The following is a 20919-nucleotide window of genomic DNA, read 5'->3' as shown; positions in this document are numbered from 1 at the left end:
ATATATCACATATTTAAAAGAGTGTATACACTTCAGTAGACTGGGTTTCAAGTGGCATTATAACACTGATGTTCATGAAAGGGGTTTATCTTCATAACCCTTAAAGCTTTGCCAGATAAGAGTTTACATGTAAATCTATTGCATTATTTGCAAATATGCATCTCAGATCAATATTTCATACATTTTCCCCCTCATTTGGTGCGGTCTCATCCTCATTATGAGGGTTAATTCATCTAAATCAGCAATCGGAACACGCAAATCACATTTGACCACTCGAATTGCAATAGAGACATGTTTTAAAAATTAGATTTAAGATACAAATCCAGTTAAATGGCCGTGTGGGGGGAAAATAACCTTAGATCTCAATATTTATTTAAACTTTAAGTGACGACTTTAATCCAAAAAGTGTGGAACGCGTTGATATTATTCTGAATCCAAGTATTACTATAAAAGTAAACAGCTGCTCTGAGCCAATTGCCACGTTCTCGTTCTCAATAACTACAGTGACTCACAAAAACATTGCCACCACAAATTTGAAACATGCTTCTCTTGCTCAAAGGGGATAAGTCTAGCTCTGAAGCTGCTCACAGCATGGAAATGAAGACAGCCATTTATTAATCCCATATAGTCACTGTGACATTTCCATATTGTGTCTTGTACAGAGAGCCATGGCCAAAAAAAAGACAACAAACGTTAACAATAACAGAGAGCAAGAAATCCAAAACTGGCTGTGAACACCGACATGCCCTTTAGGGAAACTCTTGTATTCTCTTTGAAAATCACTACTCCCAAATGCTGACACTGTTTGATAATACTTTATTATTAAATTATATATATATATAAAAAATAGAGCAAAGTATGTGCCCCACAATTAATCACAGTGAATCAACTGTGCACAAATTGCTTTAAATGAAAAACAGTTCATGCAGAGCACACTCGTTCAAAAGGATGGCTTTGGCACAAGAGCAAGACGGAAATTACCATGGCAATTAAACATGAAGACAAGGACACACACACACGCCAGTAAATTCCACATTAACATACACACTGCTCTGAGCAGCTATGTGCCCATGTGCGAGCGGGAGGGGGAAAATGCTGGTCTTGCAGAATAAAACACTGTGCCGTTATCTGAGGTAGACCAGGAGAGTGGAGTGGGGTTTTTTGTTGTTGTTGTTTTTTTAAATAAACTGAGTTCATAGCCAAGAGGGGGCTAAGAAAAACAAAAACACAGACACAACAACAAAAACACAATGGTCATCCTAAGGACAGCATTAAGTACGCTTAAAAAAAAGGGCCTTAATGAGGTGAACATGAGTGCCAGAAACCTTACAAAGACAACAACGGCCCAGGCTCATTTCCATTATGTGACCACACACTGCTGAAGGCTGTAGGACAAGTAAGCCCTTTTCTGCTCCAGCTCAATAAGTGCCTGCTGCTGCATGCTTTGGCAGCACTGCTGAGGAAAACATTGATTTCCTTTTTCTTCCCTTTTTAAGATGTGCCGATGCACTTTGCTAGCACTCCGCTTTGGCGTTCTTGAAAGCTGTCCAGCAGAGCTTCTGTTTAACTCCATCTGTGCAGATTCGAGCATACTCCCAAAAAGTGGCGGTGTTCAAGAGTTTGCTTCAAAATCAACAGCTTTCCCTGTAGGAGAGTTGGTGTAATCAAATCAGCATCAACATGACCAAAGCGTGTTCTAATAAGTCCACACTGTATGTCCAAAAGAATCTAGACAGGCCTTTCATTCAGAGTATTCAGATACTTCAGGCTAGATCCCTTGCTGAGACAGCCTCTCGATGGTGCCATCTCCGTTTGAATCCTCAACAGCGAAATGGGACGCTCTTGAGCAGCTGCATATATGCGAAAATTCACCACGCCCAATCGTGCAGAGACAAGCATCATCTAGACTGTTATAAAGCATCCCAGCTACTAGCTATCGAGCAGTGCATTCTCTGGAGTGAAAGAATTCAATCCTATTCTAAGAATGAATTTGTAATTATCCATCATTTGTCTGAGTGCAGACAAACGTTCACTGCAAGGAGCTCCACATTTTGGTGTAAAGATCACCCAGAAGATCAGAAGCTGTAACTTCATTATACGTTAAATGAAGCAGTAGAAGGGCAAGAGTCTACAAACTTTTGGACATAGTGTTGATACACAACATGAACCCTATCAAAACAAGGTTTGTTCTATAATGCCCTAACAGCAATGTAAAATAATGTCATAGCAACAAAAAAATATATGTATATCTCCACTAACCTGAGAAGAGAGTTCAAGCTCATGTAAAGTTCGAGTCCATAGCGTGATCTTGAGGAACCGTTTCCTAAGAGAAGAGAACAAACTCTCTGAACTCGGCATTAAACAACAAACTGACAGCCATGTAATATTTGGAAAACAAAAGATGCGTGCAATCTATAAGCAAGTGTACATCATGCAACTCAAGCTTTTCGGAAACTTCTCTGAAGGCATTTGGAAAATTTCACAAGTTCATCATGTGAATTATGCAAAAGAAAAAAAAAAAGTAGCAGCAGATTTACCAAAAGACACTGACAGACTTTGTACTAAACCTTTTAGCAAGAGTTGCATTACAGTTCTAATTGTTAGTATAGCAACATATTTTGAAGAAAAATATCTATTACTGTGATTGAGTATTTTTTCCCTTTACTTTTATTTTTGTGACTGATGCTGATTAATTCATTACACGGCAAGAGGTTTATGTAAATATAAGACATGACACACTACCCAAGTACAAATTTAGGGTTAGATCTACCTTTACAATGCTGCACTTAAGGTTTATCAGTCCTCTCCTTCTTGGGTTCATTACTTTCACTAATAAAAGCAGCTTCAACCTGGAAAAATGAGCCCTGGAAGCTAAACTTTATTAAATTCTGTTATTTCTAGCTCGTCAATACATTTCTCTGTGGAAGACCAAAAATAAAACGTCATTCAAGAAAAATTTTATACATACCCAAGCACCGAATGCTTAGCTTTCTAAAGACATTAGGAAGCTATCCAGGTTATTTTAAAAGGCACAGGTCTTACCTCTAGGGTCCTTTTTAAGTATAAAAAGAGAGAGAAAGATTAAAGTTGCGCTTTTTTAAATCAGATGAAACACTTTAAACAGAGTCCTTTAGTGTGGTTTATGTCTCCAGTCTACATGCATTGGTTTAAATTTAAAATCTGTTTTGAAGATGAAGAAAGCTTGATGTATCTGAAGGTTATAAGTTATTTAAAACTTTTATAATCACAGGAAAAGAAAAATAAACCAGGTTAAGATTTCATAAAAAACAAACTAGGCTTTATTGACAACTGCTGCAAAACATTTTTGGACAGATTTAGTTACCTATTTAGGCAAGCTTACACATGTAGCATTCTGCATTTTATGGAGAGGGTACAGAGACTAATGGCAGTAAGTACAGTTTGGATGTATTTTTTTTAACTATGTACAAGAGATTCGGATTTAGCTGCAGTATCCCTTTACATTAGGAAGGTTGACCCTTGTAGAGATTGTCGTCCCAATCCTTCTTGAGCAGTTTTTGCATGCAGTTTATATAACATGGCATCCCCCATGAAAATCGGACTTATTTTATTATTTTTTTTAAACATATGTAGCCAAAAACAGGCCATTTTACAGAAGTTTTGAAAAGTCGAAACTTATTTTAACAAATTAAGGATTTGAGGACAGTCCATCTCAACAGTGTCTATTAGGGCTATATTTCAAAACTCTAAAGGTACAATGAAAAATATTGAAGCCTAAGTCTAAATTTACATCTTTTAAGACTATTTAACACAAGAAATAATCCATGGTTGTTGTCATTAAAGAGATTTTTCCTTTCGTTAATTAAACGTTTCTTACATTACATAACAGAAATGATTTGGTTTAATGGCTTTTTGATTTCCTAATATTGAGCAGAATTTTGAAATGTAGCCTAAATGGGAATCTGCAACTGCACCTCTATAGATTCTTTTAAAAGCAACACAGATTAAAGTGGTGTCCTGAGACACTCAACAAGTGGCTACACAGTTGTTAGGCTTTAACTTTCAAATTAAATATTTTACCCAACCACTGGTAAGAGAGAAAGAGAGGGGAAGGGAAGAAAAAACTATAAACAATGCAAAAAAAGCAAAGGGAGATAAGAGCAGGGAGGGGAAAATTTGCGAAACAAAAGTTAAAACAGTAAGAACAGCTTTTTTTTTTACTATCTAAACCCTCAAATACTGTCTTGAGCTTTCAATTCTTGAAGCATTCACTTGCCGATTTGTCGGGTTTCCTTTAAAAAATGTCCAGAGTAGAAAAACAAAACCGAAAACGGACAATTACTTTTGTCAGGTTGCTTAAAGCGTGAGCTGCCATGGGAGACAGTCGTCATGGTGACACATTATGGATGACGTCCTGCTTGTGGAGTTCAGTATCGTACATAAGGGTGTTCTCTGTATGACCCCTTAGGTTGTCTCTGAACAGGGGTCTTCCCTACAGCTGGAGCTCGCTGTGTCCCGTTCCAGTCATCCTGAGCTAAACGAACACAGAGACAGACAGAGAGGCACAAACTGAGCACAAATAAACCCGAGCCTGGACTTCTCAAGAAATCTTAATAAACCATTAACGGTTCAGTAAAAACAATAATAACAACTATTTACCATAATTTTCATATCCTTCCTGTGTCTCTCCGTGTCCATAGTCGTAGTATTCCGGTTCTCTGGAAGATTGAAAGCATGACTTAATACGTGATGCTTTCGCATAGGTTTTCATATTAAACCGTATATGATTTTCTTACTACAATACGATATAAAAAGACTGGTGTGAAATACTGTGGTGTTTTTACATCACAACTGAACTAACATGGTACTGCTTTCTATAAAAATAGCCATGACAAAAATCCCTGGAAGACAAATAATGGATATTATTTCAACTCACGCCTGTGGTTGACTGTAGTAGCTGTCGTAGGACTCGTAGGCCGTGTCAGTGTAGTTTTCGTCATAGGACTAGAAGAAGAAAGTGAAAAACATCAATACACTGAAGCAATTGCTGAGACACCACATTCTTGCATGAGAGCTCATTTATTCAGATTTGGATTTCGCACTGCAGAACTGAGTACACAGATTTCAAGTAAGCCTTAACTCCCGATAGGCTCCCTAGTTCAGCTGAGGTGACTTACATATTCTTCATAGCTCTCCTGAGCTGGAGGGCGTGGGGGTGGAGGAGGCATTCTCTGGGGTCCTGGAGCTGGGGCACGAGCTCGGCCAGCTGCCGCACCTCTAGCCGTCGGAGCTGGTGGTCCACCTCGACCTGCTGGAGCCCCCCTCACTGCTCCACCTCGCGCAGGACCTCCTCGAGGAACTCCACCACGCATTGGTGGCATGCCACGACCCCTGGAATGTGACATAGAAGGCCTTATATAAACTGAATAATGGAAAAAGGTCCAGTGCATCATTCGTCACATTAAAGCAGTGATTATAGCCCCTGGGCTGATGAGGCACAAATCTGATTAATTTCATTCAAATTTGACTCAGATCAACAAAAATAAATCTGAGGATTTAAAACCAAATGCTTCCAGAGAACCAACATGAACATGTTTCATCATCAAGTAAAGCTTTGTGCCACTATATCCAGTACATGGCTATTAGACGTTAATTAAAATGGTCAAGTCAGAATTTGTTTTTGTTTCCCCCACCACTCACACTTCACTGAACATGTGCATATTCCCTTTGTTAGTGAGCGTCAGAAGTGTGCCAGCCACAGCTAATGATAACAACTAATGATAATATGCCATTTGTTTTTTAGCATTAAGGTGATATCAGTTATGGCTCACTTACAATCACTAATGAAGGCCATAAAGATAGAAAGTAGCAGAGGGGAGAAAAATTGCAGGAAAGCATTAAGGCTTGCAACTGAAATGCAGTCAAAGAGTACATCATACCTTGGTGCAGCAGGGGCTCCACGGCCCCTGGTGAGCGGCCCTCCTCTACCCCTAACACCATGATCTTGACTGCCATTCAGATAACCCATCTCCATGAACTGTTCCTGGCAAATTTCATCCATCATGTCCTACAGGGTAGAGGGGGGGGGTGTCTTAGCAAAGCAGCTACATTTTACTATAATCCCAAAGGCTTAAAGAAACTTTACAAATGCCTTTAGCTCACAGCACCTATTGTACAGCAAGAAAACTTGAGAACACCTATTAGCTGAAACACTATGAAAGAGGCAGCAGGATACAAACCTAGGTGCCAGTGCTCAAAAACCCATCAAACAAAAGGATTAATGTGATTATAATCAAAACCCATAACCCAGAAATAACCTCGAGAGCTGGTATGCAAATCTGACTGTCATTTCACACAGCTAAAGAGGACAACGCAAAAGTGATTTATCAGATTAAATATTAATCAGTAGCCAAAAGCAAAGTGAGCCAAGCTCTAATTTAACAATGTAAGCAGTTAATCAGTGTTAAACATTGACCTATTTGGATCTAATAAATGAGGTAGCACTGCACGCAGGGAGAGGTAAACTAAAACCTCTGTGCTGCAGACATAATCCATCCACCTCCCCGCTGGCTCCAGCAGGGGAGAATTTTTTATTTGATACTTACAGGGAACAGGAACTTCTTAATCTCCTCCATAGCATGGGCCATGCGTACGTATGCTTCAGGAGCAGGGGCAAACACTTCAATAAAAACATGGAGCTCCATGGACAGGTGGGCATATTTTGGCTCTCCACTTCTCCTCAGGCCTTCCTCCTGATGAACAAACACCACAGATTTTAGAAGCACCTTTTAGGCGATCTCTTAATGTTCGAAGAGACTACAAGCTGAAAACTATCCAACAGTAATTTCAACCAATTACCATTAACAGGGAGCTATGTGCTTCTAAATGCAAGTAAGGGAGCATCTGTCTGCAGGCTCATGATGCCACAATTACACTGGTGAAAGACGCATAAAACAAAACAGAAGACAGGCTTTGTTTAAATTATGCCACACACATAACTTACAGGTTTGACCCAAACCATCTGTCCACACTAAATAGCACAAATCACTGGTGAATGCAACACATCCAACTGCAGCGAATTCTCTTTCCTTTCTGTGTATGTATCACCTGTTTTATTCACTCCACGTTCTTAATTCCTCTCATAAAAACATCTGCTAAACATTCTAATGGCATTTCTCACACAAGCTCTAAATAAATAAATGACAGGCCTTTGTACCTGTAGCACAGCCTTTGAAAAAGAAATACATTTAATTTTATCCCTTAACAGTGGTACATTTTTTCCACAAAGGGGTGAAAAGCATACTCTCCCCAGTAATTAATCTACCTCAACCTAAGACAATTATTAAACTCCTTTACAAAAAATAATAATTCCAGAGTGATTATTTTGATTAACGAAATGGAAATGCACTAAGCGAGTGCATTATGAACAAGGCTTATAAAGAGCATTCCACAATGTGATTTCTTACTGTGAAGAACAGGTTCGAGCATATGTCACTTTGTGATTAAGGAGGGCCACAGCACAGCAGGATTTAGTGATCTCCCTGAATTATCTCATCAGCTAATTATCAAGCACTTCATGAGTTCAATCTGGCATGCTGCAGCAGGGAAAGCAGGTTAAACCTTGCAGTGCTATATTCCTCCACATGTAGACAGTTGTAGTTGCTTCTGCCAACTTATCAGTAGCTAGAACAAATTTGCATTTCTGTCATGCCTAAAACGTTCCGTTAAAATAAGCATATAAGGTGTAATATTTGTTGTGCCCTTTGGGAGTACAGAGTTGAGCCATGTCTTTTATTTTAGTTCGGTTATGAGACGTAAATACTGAAATGAGTAATGGTAGAAGGGTTAATCTGCATATAATCTATTGCCCTAAATGACTAACTATCAAAGCATTCTTGATTAACTTAGACTTAACAGTCCATATCTAGTATCTACCTCCTGCTAAAACTGTTTGATGAGAAGAACAAAGACATAATGAACATTTTTATTTCTGTTGTTCTCTAACAGGGGGCTTTAGGTCTTTGTTCTGCATTCCTGAATTAAACTTTTCCATTATACTTTTTCCCTGAGGTCTACTTTTGTCTTGCATGTACAGGATTTTTCTGGTACTCACTTCCCCTCCTACAGGATTGCTAATCCATCACCAGCCTGTCTGGCTAGTCGCACAGAGACCGCTGGAAATTCCTGTCTTTGCTATAAGCAGCAATGTTTACTAACAGGTGCATTGTGGAATAACTAGAGACCTGTAGACACGTTTTGGACTGTGATCCAGAGAATCCAGTCAGAATTGCTGACTTCAAAAATCAGGATGAAACATGATGTTAATGCAGATTCAGGGATTCATTAACATTTCACCGATAATTTCAGACTGTACTGAACTTTAAACATCAATTCCTGTTTGACAGTACGACAACAGCAAGACTGCCAACATCCACAGATGTGCTGCCAAGACAAGATGCAAAATACAGCAAACATTTTGAAGTTTGATATGAGAAAAAATTAATAAATAAATGAATTCCACAACAACCACTAACCTAACCACTGCTAGAGTCACAACAAGCAATAAAATAAGCAAGCAATATCCCCATCTTATAAAGTGATATTCTGATGTGGGAGAAAACCATGAAAATTCTGTACACCTTTTCAGAAGGAACAATATTAGGAATATTTCAAATCTGAGAAAGCAATTTTTATCAGATTAAAAAAATAAGCAAACAACTAATCGGTTACTCTTAAAACGCATTGACAAAATACATTACAAAAGCACTGTTGTAAACGTTTGATAGTTTTTTTTTTTTTTGCCATTTACTTCAGCACATCTTTGCAGTACAAATGTACATAAATATGTATACACATTTTACATAAGGCCAGATCAACAAATGCAAAAATTTGTACAACTTTTCTTCTTTCAAAACCACATTTGTTTTAATGAAAAAAACAAGCACTGGAGAGAGAATTACTTCTTGTTCACACACACACACACTATTCAGGCAACAGTAATTACATTTTACCTGTGTTTGGTCTACATTTTTAAAGGTCAATGGACTTATGTACCTTTTATGCACAAGGCTCGATCTAGACCGATGATGACTTAATTCATATTCCAGACCAATAGGGCAATAGGGTTTCAGACTGAAGATGTTAGCATCAGTGCAATGGATTACCTCAGAGTGACTGACAAAAGTGCTGTTCCTGCTCCTAAAGTGATAGCCAATTCCATTTTGGCACTGCAATAGACACTAGCCTCAGAGTAAACTTTACATACATACATATTTATAAATACATACACGTACATGTATGGCTATACATACATACATGCATATATGGAAACGCTTGACTTAAAGGACCCTTGAATATGCTGGTTATTCATAGAAAACAATGACAAAGACAGTGAAAAAATAAATAAATGTATGTCAATACAGACATAAACCATTAGGAATAGGTATTTTGGTTAAATTTTCATGATTTCTGGAATAATGTTTAAATGATATCATTACACCTGAATAAAAATTGCTTCAATTGAATAAATATGCGTGTTTTACAGTGCCCTCTGGTGGAGTAGAGTTCAGAAACCTGAACGAGCATCGTTAAATAAACTAATTTTCGTTTAACTGATTGCCCTAATTACTATTCAATTTTTAAAACATACTCAAATATTCCACTATTCCTGTCCTTTAATAAGAACATTAACTCGTTAAAGAAGCAATAGCGGCAAATTCAAGTCCAGAAATTAAAAATCCACGGCAGAACCGGGTTTCAACTACCCCAAGTTCTGAGATTTCTTTGAGATGATCGAAAAGGCAAAGAAGCTGGAATGAAATCCTGGAGACGAATTTTGCAACCTCTGTTAGCTTCTAATTCTATACACAGATGTGACTGAGAAACCATGGCTATACGCACAGTAATATGCTGTAAAATGAGCTGAAAATTTTTCACGAGCAATCTTTGGTCTAGTTTACTAATAATATGAGACTGAAACTGAGAGAAGAACAGGATGTACTCATTTCAAGAGTATGTGAAATCCACAGCCTGTTTTTTTCGTTCAGCTGCTTCCCAAACTCAAAAATAAACTTGTGGTCATTTATTTAAAAAGTATTACAAATGAATCTGCACTCAATCAGCTGTAATATTTATGCAAATCTAGTTAATGCTGGCTTTATGCAAGAGTTATTTCTTTTCTCATAACAGTAAGAACGGCTGTGCAGCGTTTACCTTTGCTTTGTCTCTCATGGAGCCTTTTCCAAGCACTGAGATCTTTGCTCCCGTCTCCTCTTGCAGTCTCTTAATTGTGTTCCCTTGAGGCCCAAGAATTTTCCCAACAAAGTTAAACTGCAAAAAAATAAATAAATATATAAGTAAAAATCACAGACAAGAATAAAAATTACATTCTAATAAAAAAAACGAGTAAAGAAATTGAATTTCAGCTGGCAAGCTATACTTGTTTCAAGGACTCAACATCCAATAACATTTTGATCTCTGTGATCAAGACAAGATTAAATAGAATTCAAACTGATCAAAGGCCAGTGGTAGAGCCTGGCTCTGTAATAAACCTAATAAGGACGTAAGTGCTCTGTAGTTCCCAGCAGTCTCTGATAGAGAAGATGGCTTTTCTTTAATGGGAGACAATTGAACTGAAGAGGCAGAAATGCTTCTCTATTCCAACATCCTGCTCTACAACTGATGATGTAAATTGATATTATACCAAGCAAATAAGAGCAAAACCTATCTAACTATCATAATCAAAACGCTGACAAAGCACTGCTCTCCATGCTGTGGTTTGGTAAGTCTTTAACACAGGGACTGGAGGAGGGAAAAAAAGATTTAACAAGAATGTTTAAACACTGAGCTAGCACAACACTATCTTTATCCTGGAGCAAACAATTGGATATTGCACAACTGCAGCTTAGAAAAGCTGTAGATCTGTAAAAAGAGGTCATGATAATTAGTGTTGATTGTGATTAACTGAATCAATGCAACAACAGAGTGTCATCAATATACATGCCTTTAAGCTGCATTTTCTCAGTTTAAACTGATTTTCCTACAACCAACACTACCAACAATAACTTTGAAAGATTTAATCTATTTGTAATGCGCAAAGAAAAGCAATCCTTCAAATCCTTAACTGACATTCCAAGTGTAAATAGGGGTTGCATGCTCAATGACAGCTCGTACATTGATGAAATCCAAGTTTTCTATATCCTAGGGGAGATTGAGAGAGAATTACAGGCTGGCATATTGCCTCTAAGACAACACTGAACAACCCCATGCTCCACATGAATCAGCAGAAAATGCAGTGTTGTGAATGTGTGGCACTTACCTTTGGGTACTGTTTGACTGGTATAAGAACTCTTTCCTTCAGTTTGATATTCTTTGCTGTGAAGAGATCCAAGTATGTTTCAGTGTCTTTCTCCGGCGCCTCCTCTTTCTGCACCCTCTCAATTTCTGAAAAAAAAAAGAAGGAGAAGAAAGGAGAATTAGTCTCCTCTGAGTCGCAGCAGTCACTTTCACTTACAATGTGTCTGGCTGTTTACTCTTTGACATCACACATCTGTGAGAACACAGCATGAAATCACAACCACTGAGGTCATCTGTGAACAGACCTAATTAAAATGGAAGAGTCAAGCTCTGGCATAAAACATAGGCTTTCGTACACAATATATTTTAAAGCATCAAAAACTACAAACTAAAATATAGCAGATAACGTGCTCAAATGCCAAGAAAACCCTGAGTACCATAGAGCCGAATGTCCTCAGTCATTTAAAACAAAACACAAAATACCAGTGGCTATGGCTGCATTTGCATCTTAACTTCAATGAACACATCAACTTTTCCTTCTATTTTTTTTTTTTTTGCTTCAAGACAGACCAGTAAACAGAGCATAAAATGTTTCAAGGCTGGGAGATACTAGGCAAAGCATGCACATAATTACAGATCTTGTGTTTCGTATAGCAGAACAACTGAACATCCATATTCCACTGGGATCCTGCTGACCATAAAGCAACCTCAGCAAAACCCAAGAAGGGTTCAGCCTACATGGTTTAGCATAAGAAATTCTAGTAAGTGATAGCAATTAATCAACTGATACCCAATGCTTTCACATTATAACATTCAGACAAGGCAAAGCAAAATAGTCTATATGAATACACTGACTCATACAGTGAAGAGAATCATGAGGTAAACCCTTACATCGGTAATGATCACTATTGCTACAATGTTTGAGATCTGCGCTAGCTTATAGGGTCTTGAATATTTCCAGTGCAACCAACTATTCCAAAGACACACAGGAGAAACACTATTGATCAATCTAGGCCCCTAAACTAATGAGCTAATGGACTGTAAAGAACGGATCCATCAGCAGCACTTTTCATGGCGGGGTTAATACAAAAACCCGAACAGCCAATCTTTGAGACCTAGAAAAACCGATACAAAACCATCATCACTGAAACCAACAGACGGTTTGAATCCACAGTAACGGCCCCTCTGGGCTGCTGATTTAAAACATCTGTTACAGCTGGACTAGATGGAGGAAAAAAGACAACATTTCCTGTTGGGAAAAGAAATCATATTTAATAGTCTGATTTAACACTTCCCATATGACACACAAGGTTTGGGGTACATTTTCCTGCCAAGTGGCTCTATTGTGGCTTTGCTTAAAGTTGCCCATTGCCCAGACAGCCAGAGCACCATTTAAATCCCAAACACAAAGAGACTACAGACTACTGAGCCATCTAATGCAGCACATGGAATAATATTAAAGTTAGCCTTTATTGAGAAAACATTTTTGTACTCATTTTTAATGTCTAATGTAAGTGACCGGCCAAAACATATTTCAAGGTCTGAATTTTAAACTAAAGTAAGCTCCAGACCCCCAAAACAAACAGGTCACTCAGATATGTTTGGAGTAAGCGTCAACTGTGTAAATCAGATTTTTCTCTGAATTATTATTCTAGTAAAAATCACTGACAAATATAACCTTTCTGACCGCAGCACTTCTTTGACAATAGCTCTTAACATTTACAGCAATGACTCAGAAAAATATTATTCCTGTATTCTAACCACTCCAGAGAGATTGCACTTTAACATTCACGGGGTTGTGTAATGTTGCAACAGCTTCAGAGAATATTTATTGTGTCATTTTTTTAGAGAGACAACGTAAGGTCGCTTTTAAAAACTGCAATCAATCTTCATATACTCCAGTAATTTAAACTAAATTAAATTGGACTAATTATTTTCCCTAGTTAATGAAACGTGCAACTGATCTGTTTACATAGATCAGACAGACAGTGGATACTGAGGTACACAGCTTTTCTGAGACAAAAAAGCAACAAGGTTTCAAATATTTCTGTTTCTGCGTGGTTGTAGATATAGGTACGGCATCCAATGGGTAGTAAAGGTACTCAGTTTTCTGGATTAGAACCTAAAATTTATTCTAAAAAAGAATTAACAGGTAAATGGCAATTGGTTCTAGGTGCTTTCGATGCTTTCTTTTTTAAACAGGGAAGGTACTGTATCTGAAGCTCTTTGTCTATAAAGAATATCATTGAGCAAAATATTCTTAGTCCTAATTTTAATAAAACAATCAGATTTCCATCCTAATAATTCTGATGTTTTTGTTTCAAAACAGACGACTCAGTTGTAAGAAAACTCAAGCAGCCAACCTCTGTTTACTCAGTGCTGACAGTCGGTTTATATTGGAGATATTATAAACGGTGAATACGTAAATCCACAGTAATCAGCAGGGGGGACACTTCTGCTCTTCTCCTGCAGTAACGATGCCCGGGGCGCTTTACAACTTCAACCTGCGAAAGACTCCCCTCTCTGGGGCTATATATACAGCTCCGACGGCGGGGGAGGGGTAGCTGAAACAAAGCGGCTTCAGCCCGGGTTTTGTGAAGAAAAACCCAGCGGTCCCCCGGGTTCGGCTAACGGTAACAAAAACGGTGCTCAGGCTTAACTCGTCCTTATTAACAACACTCTTCTCGCCATCTCATTAAAACTAAAGATAACGGAATTCTGACTTTGCCGTTACTCGTATGGCGCTGCTCTACCTTAAGGCTCCCAGTTTAACTACGACTAAGGGCAATCGTGTTTACAACAAGGCTGCTGTAGGGGTTTACTAAATCAAAGGCAAACTACACAAAAAACGACACGCATTTTCATTTCCACCTTAAATAGAGCAGCTCGACTCAGTGACCGTCTGCACACTGTAACACTTCGGTGATGCTGAAGTGCAGTCTGTAACAGTCACTGCTGGTGTTGGCTCCTTATTCAGTTTTTTCCCGTCCCACCTTAAAATGGTGCGGCAGATATAAGCAAGCGCCAATTACAGTTAAAAAAAAAGCTGAAGTTGGTTCTTAAGCTATTTGCTTTCCACCTTAAATAGTGCAGCGGTTACATCCAGACTGGAGATGAAGTGATTTCCCGCACAAGAACCAGTTCTCAGATGCTATGAACTGATCAGACAGCGACCATCACGAATAATTATAGTTCGATTTAAATAAGCTATATAAATTAAACTTCCGAAACTTGAATGTTTTAAAAAAATGAAGATCTGTAATTTACATCTACTGCCGTGTTGTGTTTATTCACACTTCTATTCACATTGTGCTCCACCTTAAACAAACGTTAGTGTAGGGTAACAGATGACAGATGAAAAGCACCAAACCGTATCTGCTGCACTTTTTAAGGTGGAAAGGAAACATTAAGAGGAGGAAAACTTCAGCCCCGTTCAGAAAGGTAGCTAACGGTTTTCTCGGTTTATTCACAACTTTCTTCGGTCCTCCGTCTCTGAACCGAACCACAGGTACCCACTCCGACACAAAAACAAAGCCAACGTAGTGTAAGTTTCCCGTGTGTTAACGTTACCTGCGGAGATGAGCTTCATGGCGTGGATGAAGGACGAGTCCAGACTGTCTCTCTCCGCCAGCAGCTGCGGGAGGTATTTACTCTCGTTCTCCATTTTAACGGACGGAGGAAGTTTTTAAACCGAGGAGGTCCACTTTCCCGCAGCTCTTTTAAAATGGGTGCTGTTTGTTTGTTCTTTGCTGTTGTTTTCTCTGCTCGGCTTCGCTTCGGTGTTTCGGTCCCGTTTAAACAACACGAGCGGACCGGAGCGGAAAGGAGAGGAGACCAGAGCAGCGGCGGACCTACTAGGACTCGTGCACGCGCCCAACTGCAAATGGAAGAACAATGCGCGCGCGCGGCGAAACGGGGACGAGCTCTCGGCTGGAAGTGACGTCACGACGGAGACCGCCCACTTTAGACGAGGACAGAAAAAAACAGGAGAGTAAATTCAGTGATTTTAATTAAAAAACAAAACAAACCGTGTCCAGCATCGCATTCAGATACACACCGCACATCAGCTACACACGGTTAATAACTGCACTGCATGGCTCTAAAATGTTATAAATACACACACCACAAATACCATTGTCCACTTCAATCACTGTCCACTTCATCAGCTCCACTGACCATAGCTGCACTTATTGGTCGGAGTCCAGGTGTTGCTCTGCATGCTTTGTCAGTCCCCTTCACTCAGCTCTTCCTCATGACCCCACAGGACCACCACAGAGCAGGCGTTATTTCAGTGGTGGATCATTCTCAGCACTACAGTAACATTTCTACTGTATGAGTGGATTAGGCTCAGCAGCAACTGTGCCCATTCTCTAACCAATCTTGGCACAACTTTCCCAGAAAGGGGTTTAAAAACTCCAGCAGCACTACTGTGTCTCATACAAGTGCAACACACACTAACACACCACCAACAGATTAGTGTCACTGAAGTGCTGGTCCACCTCACCAATAATACCTGCTTGTTGGTGGTCCTGTGTGGGTCCTGACAACTAAATAACAGGGGGCAATAGGTTTCTTAAAGCATGCGGTGCAGCAGATGGACTACAGTCTGTAATTGTAGATCAAGTACACATCTAGAGTATGATTGCTTTCAACAAATGATTGCATTTTGTTTTTCAAACCAGATCAACCGATCAATAAAGGACAGACATCCATTGTTGGAAACAATACATTATAATTATAATATACATTAAGATTAATATGATTTCTAAGCCGTAAGTGAGAGTACCAGGTGTAATATTTTTGTTTGGAAGAATCACTGAATTTCTATGTTATATTAATTTTGGTCATTTTTTCTGGCCAAAAAATCAAGATGGTTGAGGTTACATTTGTCCAGTTCTTTTTTTATTCAGTTTCTTTGTTTACATTTTGGCTGAACAGATCTTGCAGAAGTTTAAAAGTAAGAATAGGATTACAGGAGAGTTTTTATTACTCCAGTTGGGGGAAAAAGGCTGACATTTCTACTGGACAGTCCTCCTCTTTGGGCTTGTGTGCTTTGTGAGCTATTCCCAGGCCTCTGGTCATGTGTTTTAAGGGTAATCCTAAAATTTGGATGTAGGCCAAGAATGTCTCTCTTGTTATTTATTTAATTTATGAAATGAAAAAATTCAGTGTAGAGCACGGTGTTCTGAGCTGATGAATGAACACTGAGTTAATGTTCACCCACTTCTGCTGTGGGTCTCAGGGCAGATTTGGAGTGTCAACAGCAGTGTGGGAGCGGACGAGTTGGGGAAATAAGGCAATGTTTGCTGCCCCCTTGTGGTTGAAATTACAACAGATTTCATCATTCCAGCTCTAGACCTGTGTTTTCACGGAAAGTCAGTATTGATTGACTGGCTTATTAATTCCCTTTGTTCAGAGGTAGGTAGTAGCTAGTTGCATTTACTAAAACTGCTTGTAAAATTTACAAGAGTAATTACTGATGGATTTGTACTTTATTGAGTAAATTTATATTGAAAAACGTTTGACTGTCAACACTACTTGGGTAAGTCATTGAGTAAAGCAATCTACAGTTTTTCGTTACTATTAGGGTGACCAGATCTGAGATGCAGAAAAAGAGGACACGTCTGGTTAGCTGAGAGAAGTTGTGAATAGGTTAGCTGAACCTATGTTTGCTTTTAGGTCCTGTACACCTTTATTTGCTACACAAAACATAGGAATTTCTATTTTAATTCATCCAAGAACTTACATTTACGTTTCGGCATAGCTGCTTGAGATGAGGGTAGGTACATGAGCTTTGTCTGACGTAAACAAGGACTACTGACGTGACCAATTAAATGTGTACAGAGAAAGTTATCGACCAATAACAGTAGCCCTACAGTCAGACCGTCCAATCCGAAGACTTTAGGCTAATTCATCACGCCCCCTTCTCACTCAAGCGAACCAATCAGAGTAGGGGAGGGCGGGACTAGTTTGTGAACGAAACGCTTCTCGAAGTTCTATGTAAGCTCTAGAAAAACAGAATCCCGGACGTTTGTGAAATTCCACCCGGACATTTTTTTAAGTCTAAAAAAGAGGACATGTCCGGGTAAAAGAGGACGTCTGGTCACCCTAGTTACTATATTGCTACTGACTACTTTTAGTTACTAGTTCTAGTCACTGTTGTAGCTACTATTTACTTACTATTTAGAAAGTAATTATATTTCACTTTATTCTGGTTTGGCTTATTTTGTGATTGGCCACTACATTTTTTGAGTTTTAGCATTTGATTTTACACACGTAAAAATAGTGAAAACAATTGTACAAATGTAATTTCCTATGCTGATATATACTAGTATATATTTTCAGTTCTATAACTTAGTACTCAAGCAGAGTGTTTGAGGTGCTACGTTTCTCTTTCCATTCCACTTGTTTTTCAGGAAGGTGCATTCACTTGAGTCATTATCATTATTTTACCCAGGTAGCACCATTCATAATACAGTAATGTTTTAGGCGACTTGAATACATCTCTTGTGTACATCTATGAAGAATAATAATGTTTTTAACAAATGATCCATATTGCATGTTTTTTTCTGAAGTTTTATATTTGAAGTCAGCGTCTTTAGATTTATAGAGGAGCTACGAGGCTAATGTAATAAAAGTCTATGTCACTCAGAAAGATTTTGGGTGACAGACTTCACGACTTGTTGGTTTCATTACCCTTGTAGCTCTGGAAGAAATCTAAGCAGGCAGACAGACAGTTAATATGTCTCGGCTGATTCTACACGAAGAGCATTACTTATGCTGTGTAAATAAGATTGTTTGCTGAGCCATTCGTCAAGAACTCTGCATTGTTTGTCAGACATTAGCACATTTATCTCTACAAAATGAGGTTCCTGCACATTGAAATATACCTGGTAAAGTTCACTTGACGTGGTAAAGTTTGAAGAGATTTTCTAAAGATTGAATTCAGTTATTTTAAGTTGCACAGGAGACACTAAACCTAAGGTCAACGTGCCCGATGTCAAATGTCAGCAAGATGGATATAAAACCACTCGGAATTGGGCTGTGGAACTGTGGAGTCGTGTTCTCTGGAGTGGTGGGGATCTCATGGCTGAATATAAAGCTATTTTCCCAGAAATCTTTTATCTGATGAGTTGCAGGGATATTTCTAGTCAACTAAAATCCACAAACTGCTGCACACAGCATGAACACAGATGGACTAAACAAAAAAAAAGAAAAAACATACCAGTGCATTCATATAAATTACAGAAACACGTTTCTCATTGTTTCTCTAATTCCCTATAAAAGATGATGTGCTATCTGTGAACACAGTATCTGTCTCTGCTGGTGGAAGCAAATAGGGAGGTCAGCATTAGGGGCAGCCACAGTTTAGCATCGCTCCGAGGCCAGAGAAACCTTTTTGTCCTGTGAAAGCTTTCAGAGCTGTCACACCTGCTTAGCTCTTCACTTCTCTCTCTCTCTCTCTCTCTCTCTCTCTCTCTCTCTCTCTCTCTCTCTCTCTCTCTTTCTCTCTCTGTCTCTCTCTTTCTCTCCTTTTTTTTCTCTCTCGTCCTACTGCATTCTCAAGGTCAGCACCAGAATCATGGTCATATATTTAACACATTTCTTTAAGTGTTTCAAACAGATTAGAGTTTTATTATTTCTTTTCCTTTGTCTGATGTATGAATGATAATTAATTTAAAAAATATATTAAATATAGAGCAAGTTCATTTCAATGGAGACAGTGATATTTTTATTCAGCTGCCATTTGTAGAATATGGGAGCGGAGAGGGGGGATTATACGTGTTAATATGAGCTCCAAACTAGTCCAACAAGAACATCCAGATTAGACTAAACATAAAATAAAAACAAACAGAATGACAGTGCATTCCTAGGATTTAAACACAGCGTATTGATTTACAGAACTGAATTTACATACCGCACAGAAAAGAGAGATGACATTTGCTGTCTGTGTTAAATGCTGCGGGCACAAAAAGCCAAACCCCAGGTCTAAAAGAACAGTGTGTGATATCACATGCATGTTTAAAATAAAATTAGCTGAAATATAGCACACAATTCCATTATATTTAGTAGAATTTATGTTTAAATTGAAATGGAAAAAAACTTTTTTTGACATATATATATATATATATATATATATATATATACACACACACACACACACAGGGTTTGGACAATGAAAGTGAAACACCTGGTTTTAGACCACAATAATTTATTGTACGGTGTAAGGCCTCCTTTTGCAGCCGATACAGCGTCAGTTCGTCTTGGGAATGACATACACAAGTCCTGCACAGTGGTCAGAGGGATTTGAAGCCATTCTTCTTGCAGGATAGTGGCCAGGTCTCTACGTGATGCTGGTGGAGGAAAACGTTTCCTGACTCGCTCCTCCAAAACACACCAAAGTGGCTCAATAATATTTAGATCTGGTGACTGTGCAGGACATGGGAGATGTTCAACTTCACTTTCATGTTCATCAAACCAATCTTTCACCAGTCTTGCTGTGTGTATTGGTGCATTGTCGTCCTGATACACGGCACCGCCTTCAGGACACAATGTTTGAACCATTGGATGCACATGATCTTACTGGTGCAAGATTGTCCACCAGGCTGCTCCAATTTAGCCATGAAACCTCCCACACTACAATGACAGGTGTTTCAGCTTCATTGTCTAACCCCTGTATATATTTTATGATGCCACACCACTTTGGATTCTTGGGGTCCTGGGTTCAATCTTTTCCTTGGGTCACTAATCTGTGAGGAGTTTGGTGCTCCATGGGTCTGAATGAGTTTCCTCCAGGGACCCAGTTTCCTCCCAGAATACAACAACACATGTTGGTAAATGAATTGTCTGTGTGAAAATGTCCACAGTGAGTGACTGGGTGAGTGTGTGAAACTGACAACCAGTGTGTGTGTGTGAGTGAGTGAATTTTTGTGTGTGTGATGCCCTTTAATGGACTGGATTGTGGGACTGTGTTTCTGACTTGCAGCCAGTGATTTCACATAGACTCTGGACCCTTCAAAATGAAGTATTTACAGAAAATGAATGAATGATTGAGGTTGATGTAGTACATAAACAGTGTAAATATTTCCAAATTTCCCCGTTCATAAAGTCCGTATATGGAAGCTACAAATACAGTCTGTTCCTAAAGAAGTTGAACTGAATTAATGAAGCCAATACACAGCAGCCAATCAGCACAATAATCGTTAACATTTATCCGTCTTAAAGGTAGAGTTCTGCGGCTACTTTACAAGACAATATTCAATGCTTCAATGTCACATATTTTTAGTTTGTAAGTCAAACAGCCCCTTTGGTGTATTTTTAACAGGCGTACAGCAGAAATGTTATTTTCACTGTGACATTGAAGAAAACCTGGCACGAGAACACTGCCTCATCCTAAAGCACCATGAAGACAAGACAACAAATAAAAGGTCAGGTCCAGTTGCATGTTTATGTAGTAGCCTATGGGGAAACAGACATGCTTTCATGCTTCTGTAAGGCTGTGATGTCAAGGTTTAGGAGAGAAATGGGGTATGTTGAAAGCTTCTCTTTGTTCAGGTCTCAGGCTTTGTTCCGTCTGAGCTCCCACTGTTCGAACTGTGCCTCAGCAGAGATGTGTCGACAGTGAACAGTGCCCTGTATTTTCCA

The 20919-nt window shown here is 38.9% G+C and overlaps 1 protein-coding gene across 3 annotated transcripts; it reads right to left on the bottom strand.

Annotated features, from left to right (window-relative positions):
* Window positions 1-856: 856 nt before the first annotated feature.
* khdrbs1b (KH domain containing, RNA binding, signal transduction associated 1b) lies at window positions 857-15162 on the bottom strand. 3 transcript variants are annotated; one of them, XR_010803704.1, is made up of 11 exons: window positions 14845-15162; window positions 11297-11421; window positions 10192-10308; window positions 6585-6731; window positions 5919-6046; window positions 5157-5370; window positions 4916-4983; window positions 4639-4697; window positions 4322-4513; window positions 2260-2323; window positions 857-1644 (listed from the first exon to the last, which is right to left on the bottom strand). XR_010803704.1 is itself a non-coding variant. In XM_066675373.1 (9 exons), exons 1-9 carry the CDS (start codon window positions 14936-14938, stop codon window positions 4407-4409), a joined length of 1059 nt encoding a protein of 352 aa, XP_066531470.1. In that variant the 5' UTR covers window positions 14939-14941; the 3' UTR covers window positions 3134-4406. The 3 variants fall into 3 exon arrangements, 1 of the variants encoding a protein (XP_066531470.1); XR_010803705.1 differs by lacking the exons at window positions 857-1644; window positions 2260-2323 and adding an exon at window positions 2349-3052; XM_066675373.1 differs by lacking the exons at window positions 857-1644; window positions 2260-2323 and having other exon boundaries at window positions 3134-4513; window positions 14845-14941.
* Window positions 15163-20919: the final 5757 nt, after the last annotated feature.

This window comes from Hoplias malabaricus, chromosome 6, assembly GCF_029633855.1.
Source record: "Hoplias malabaricus isolate fHopMal1 chromosome 6, fHopMal1.hap1, whole genome shotgun sequence".
Lineage (NCBI taxonomy): Eukaryota > Metazoa > Chordata > Actinopteri > Characiformes > Erythrinidae > Hoplias > Hoplias malabaricus.
The sequence above is the reverse complement of the archived record's forward strand: the minus strand, read 5'-3'. Positions and strand labels throughout refer to the sequence as shown.

Excerpts from the sequence above, each read along its gene's own strand:
- khdrbs1b (XM_066675373.1), bottom strand. The coding sequence starts at position 14,938 with ATGGAGAACGAGAGTAAATACCTCCCGCAGCTGCTGGCGGAGAGAGAC. Across the intron at positions 4,698-4,915 it reads TACTACAGTCAACCACAGGC|AGAACCGGAATACTACGACT; the intron begins GTGAGTTGAAAT and ends TCAATCTTCCAG. Across the intron at positions 4,514-4,638 it reads GGAAGGATATGAAAATTATG|CTCAGGATGACTGGAACGGG; the intron begins GTAAATAGTTGT and ends GTGTTCGTTTAG.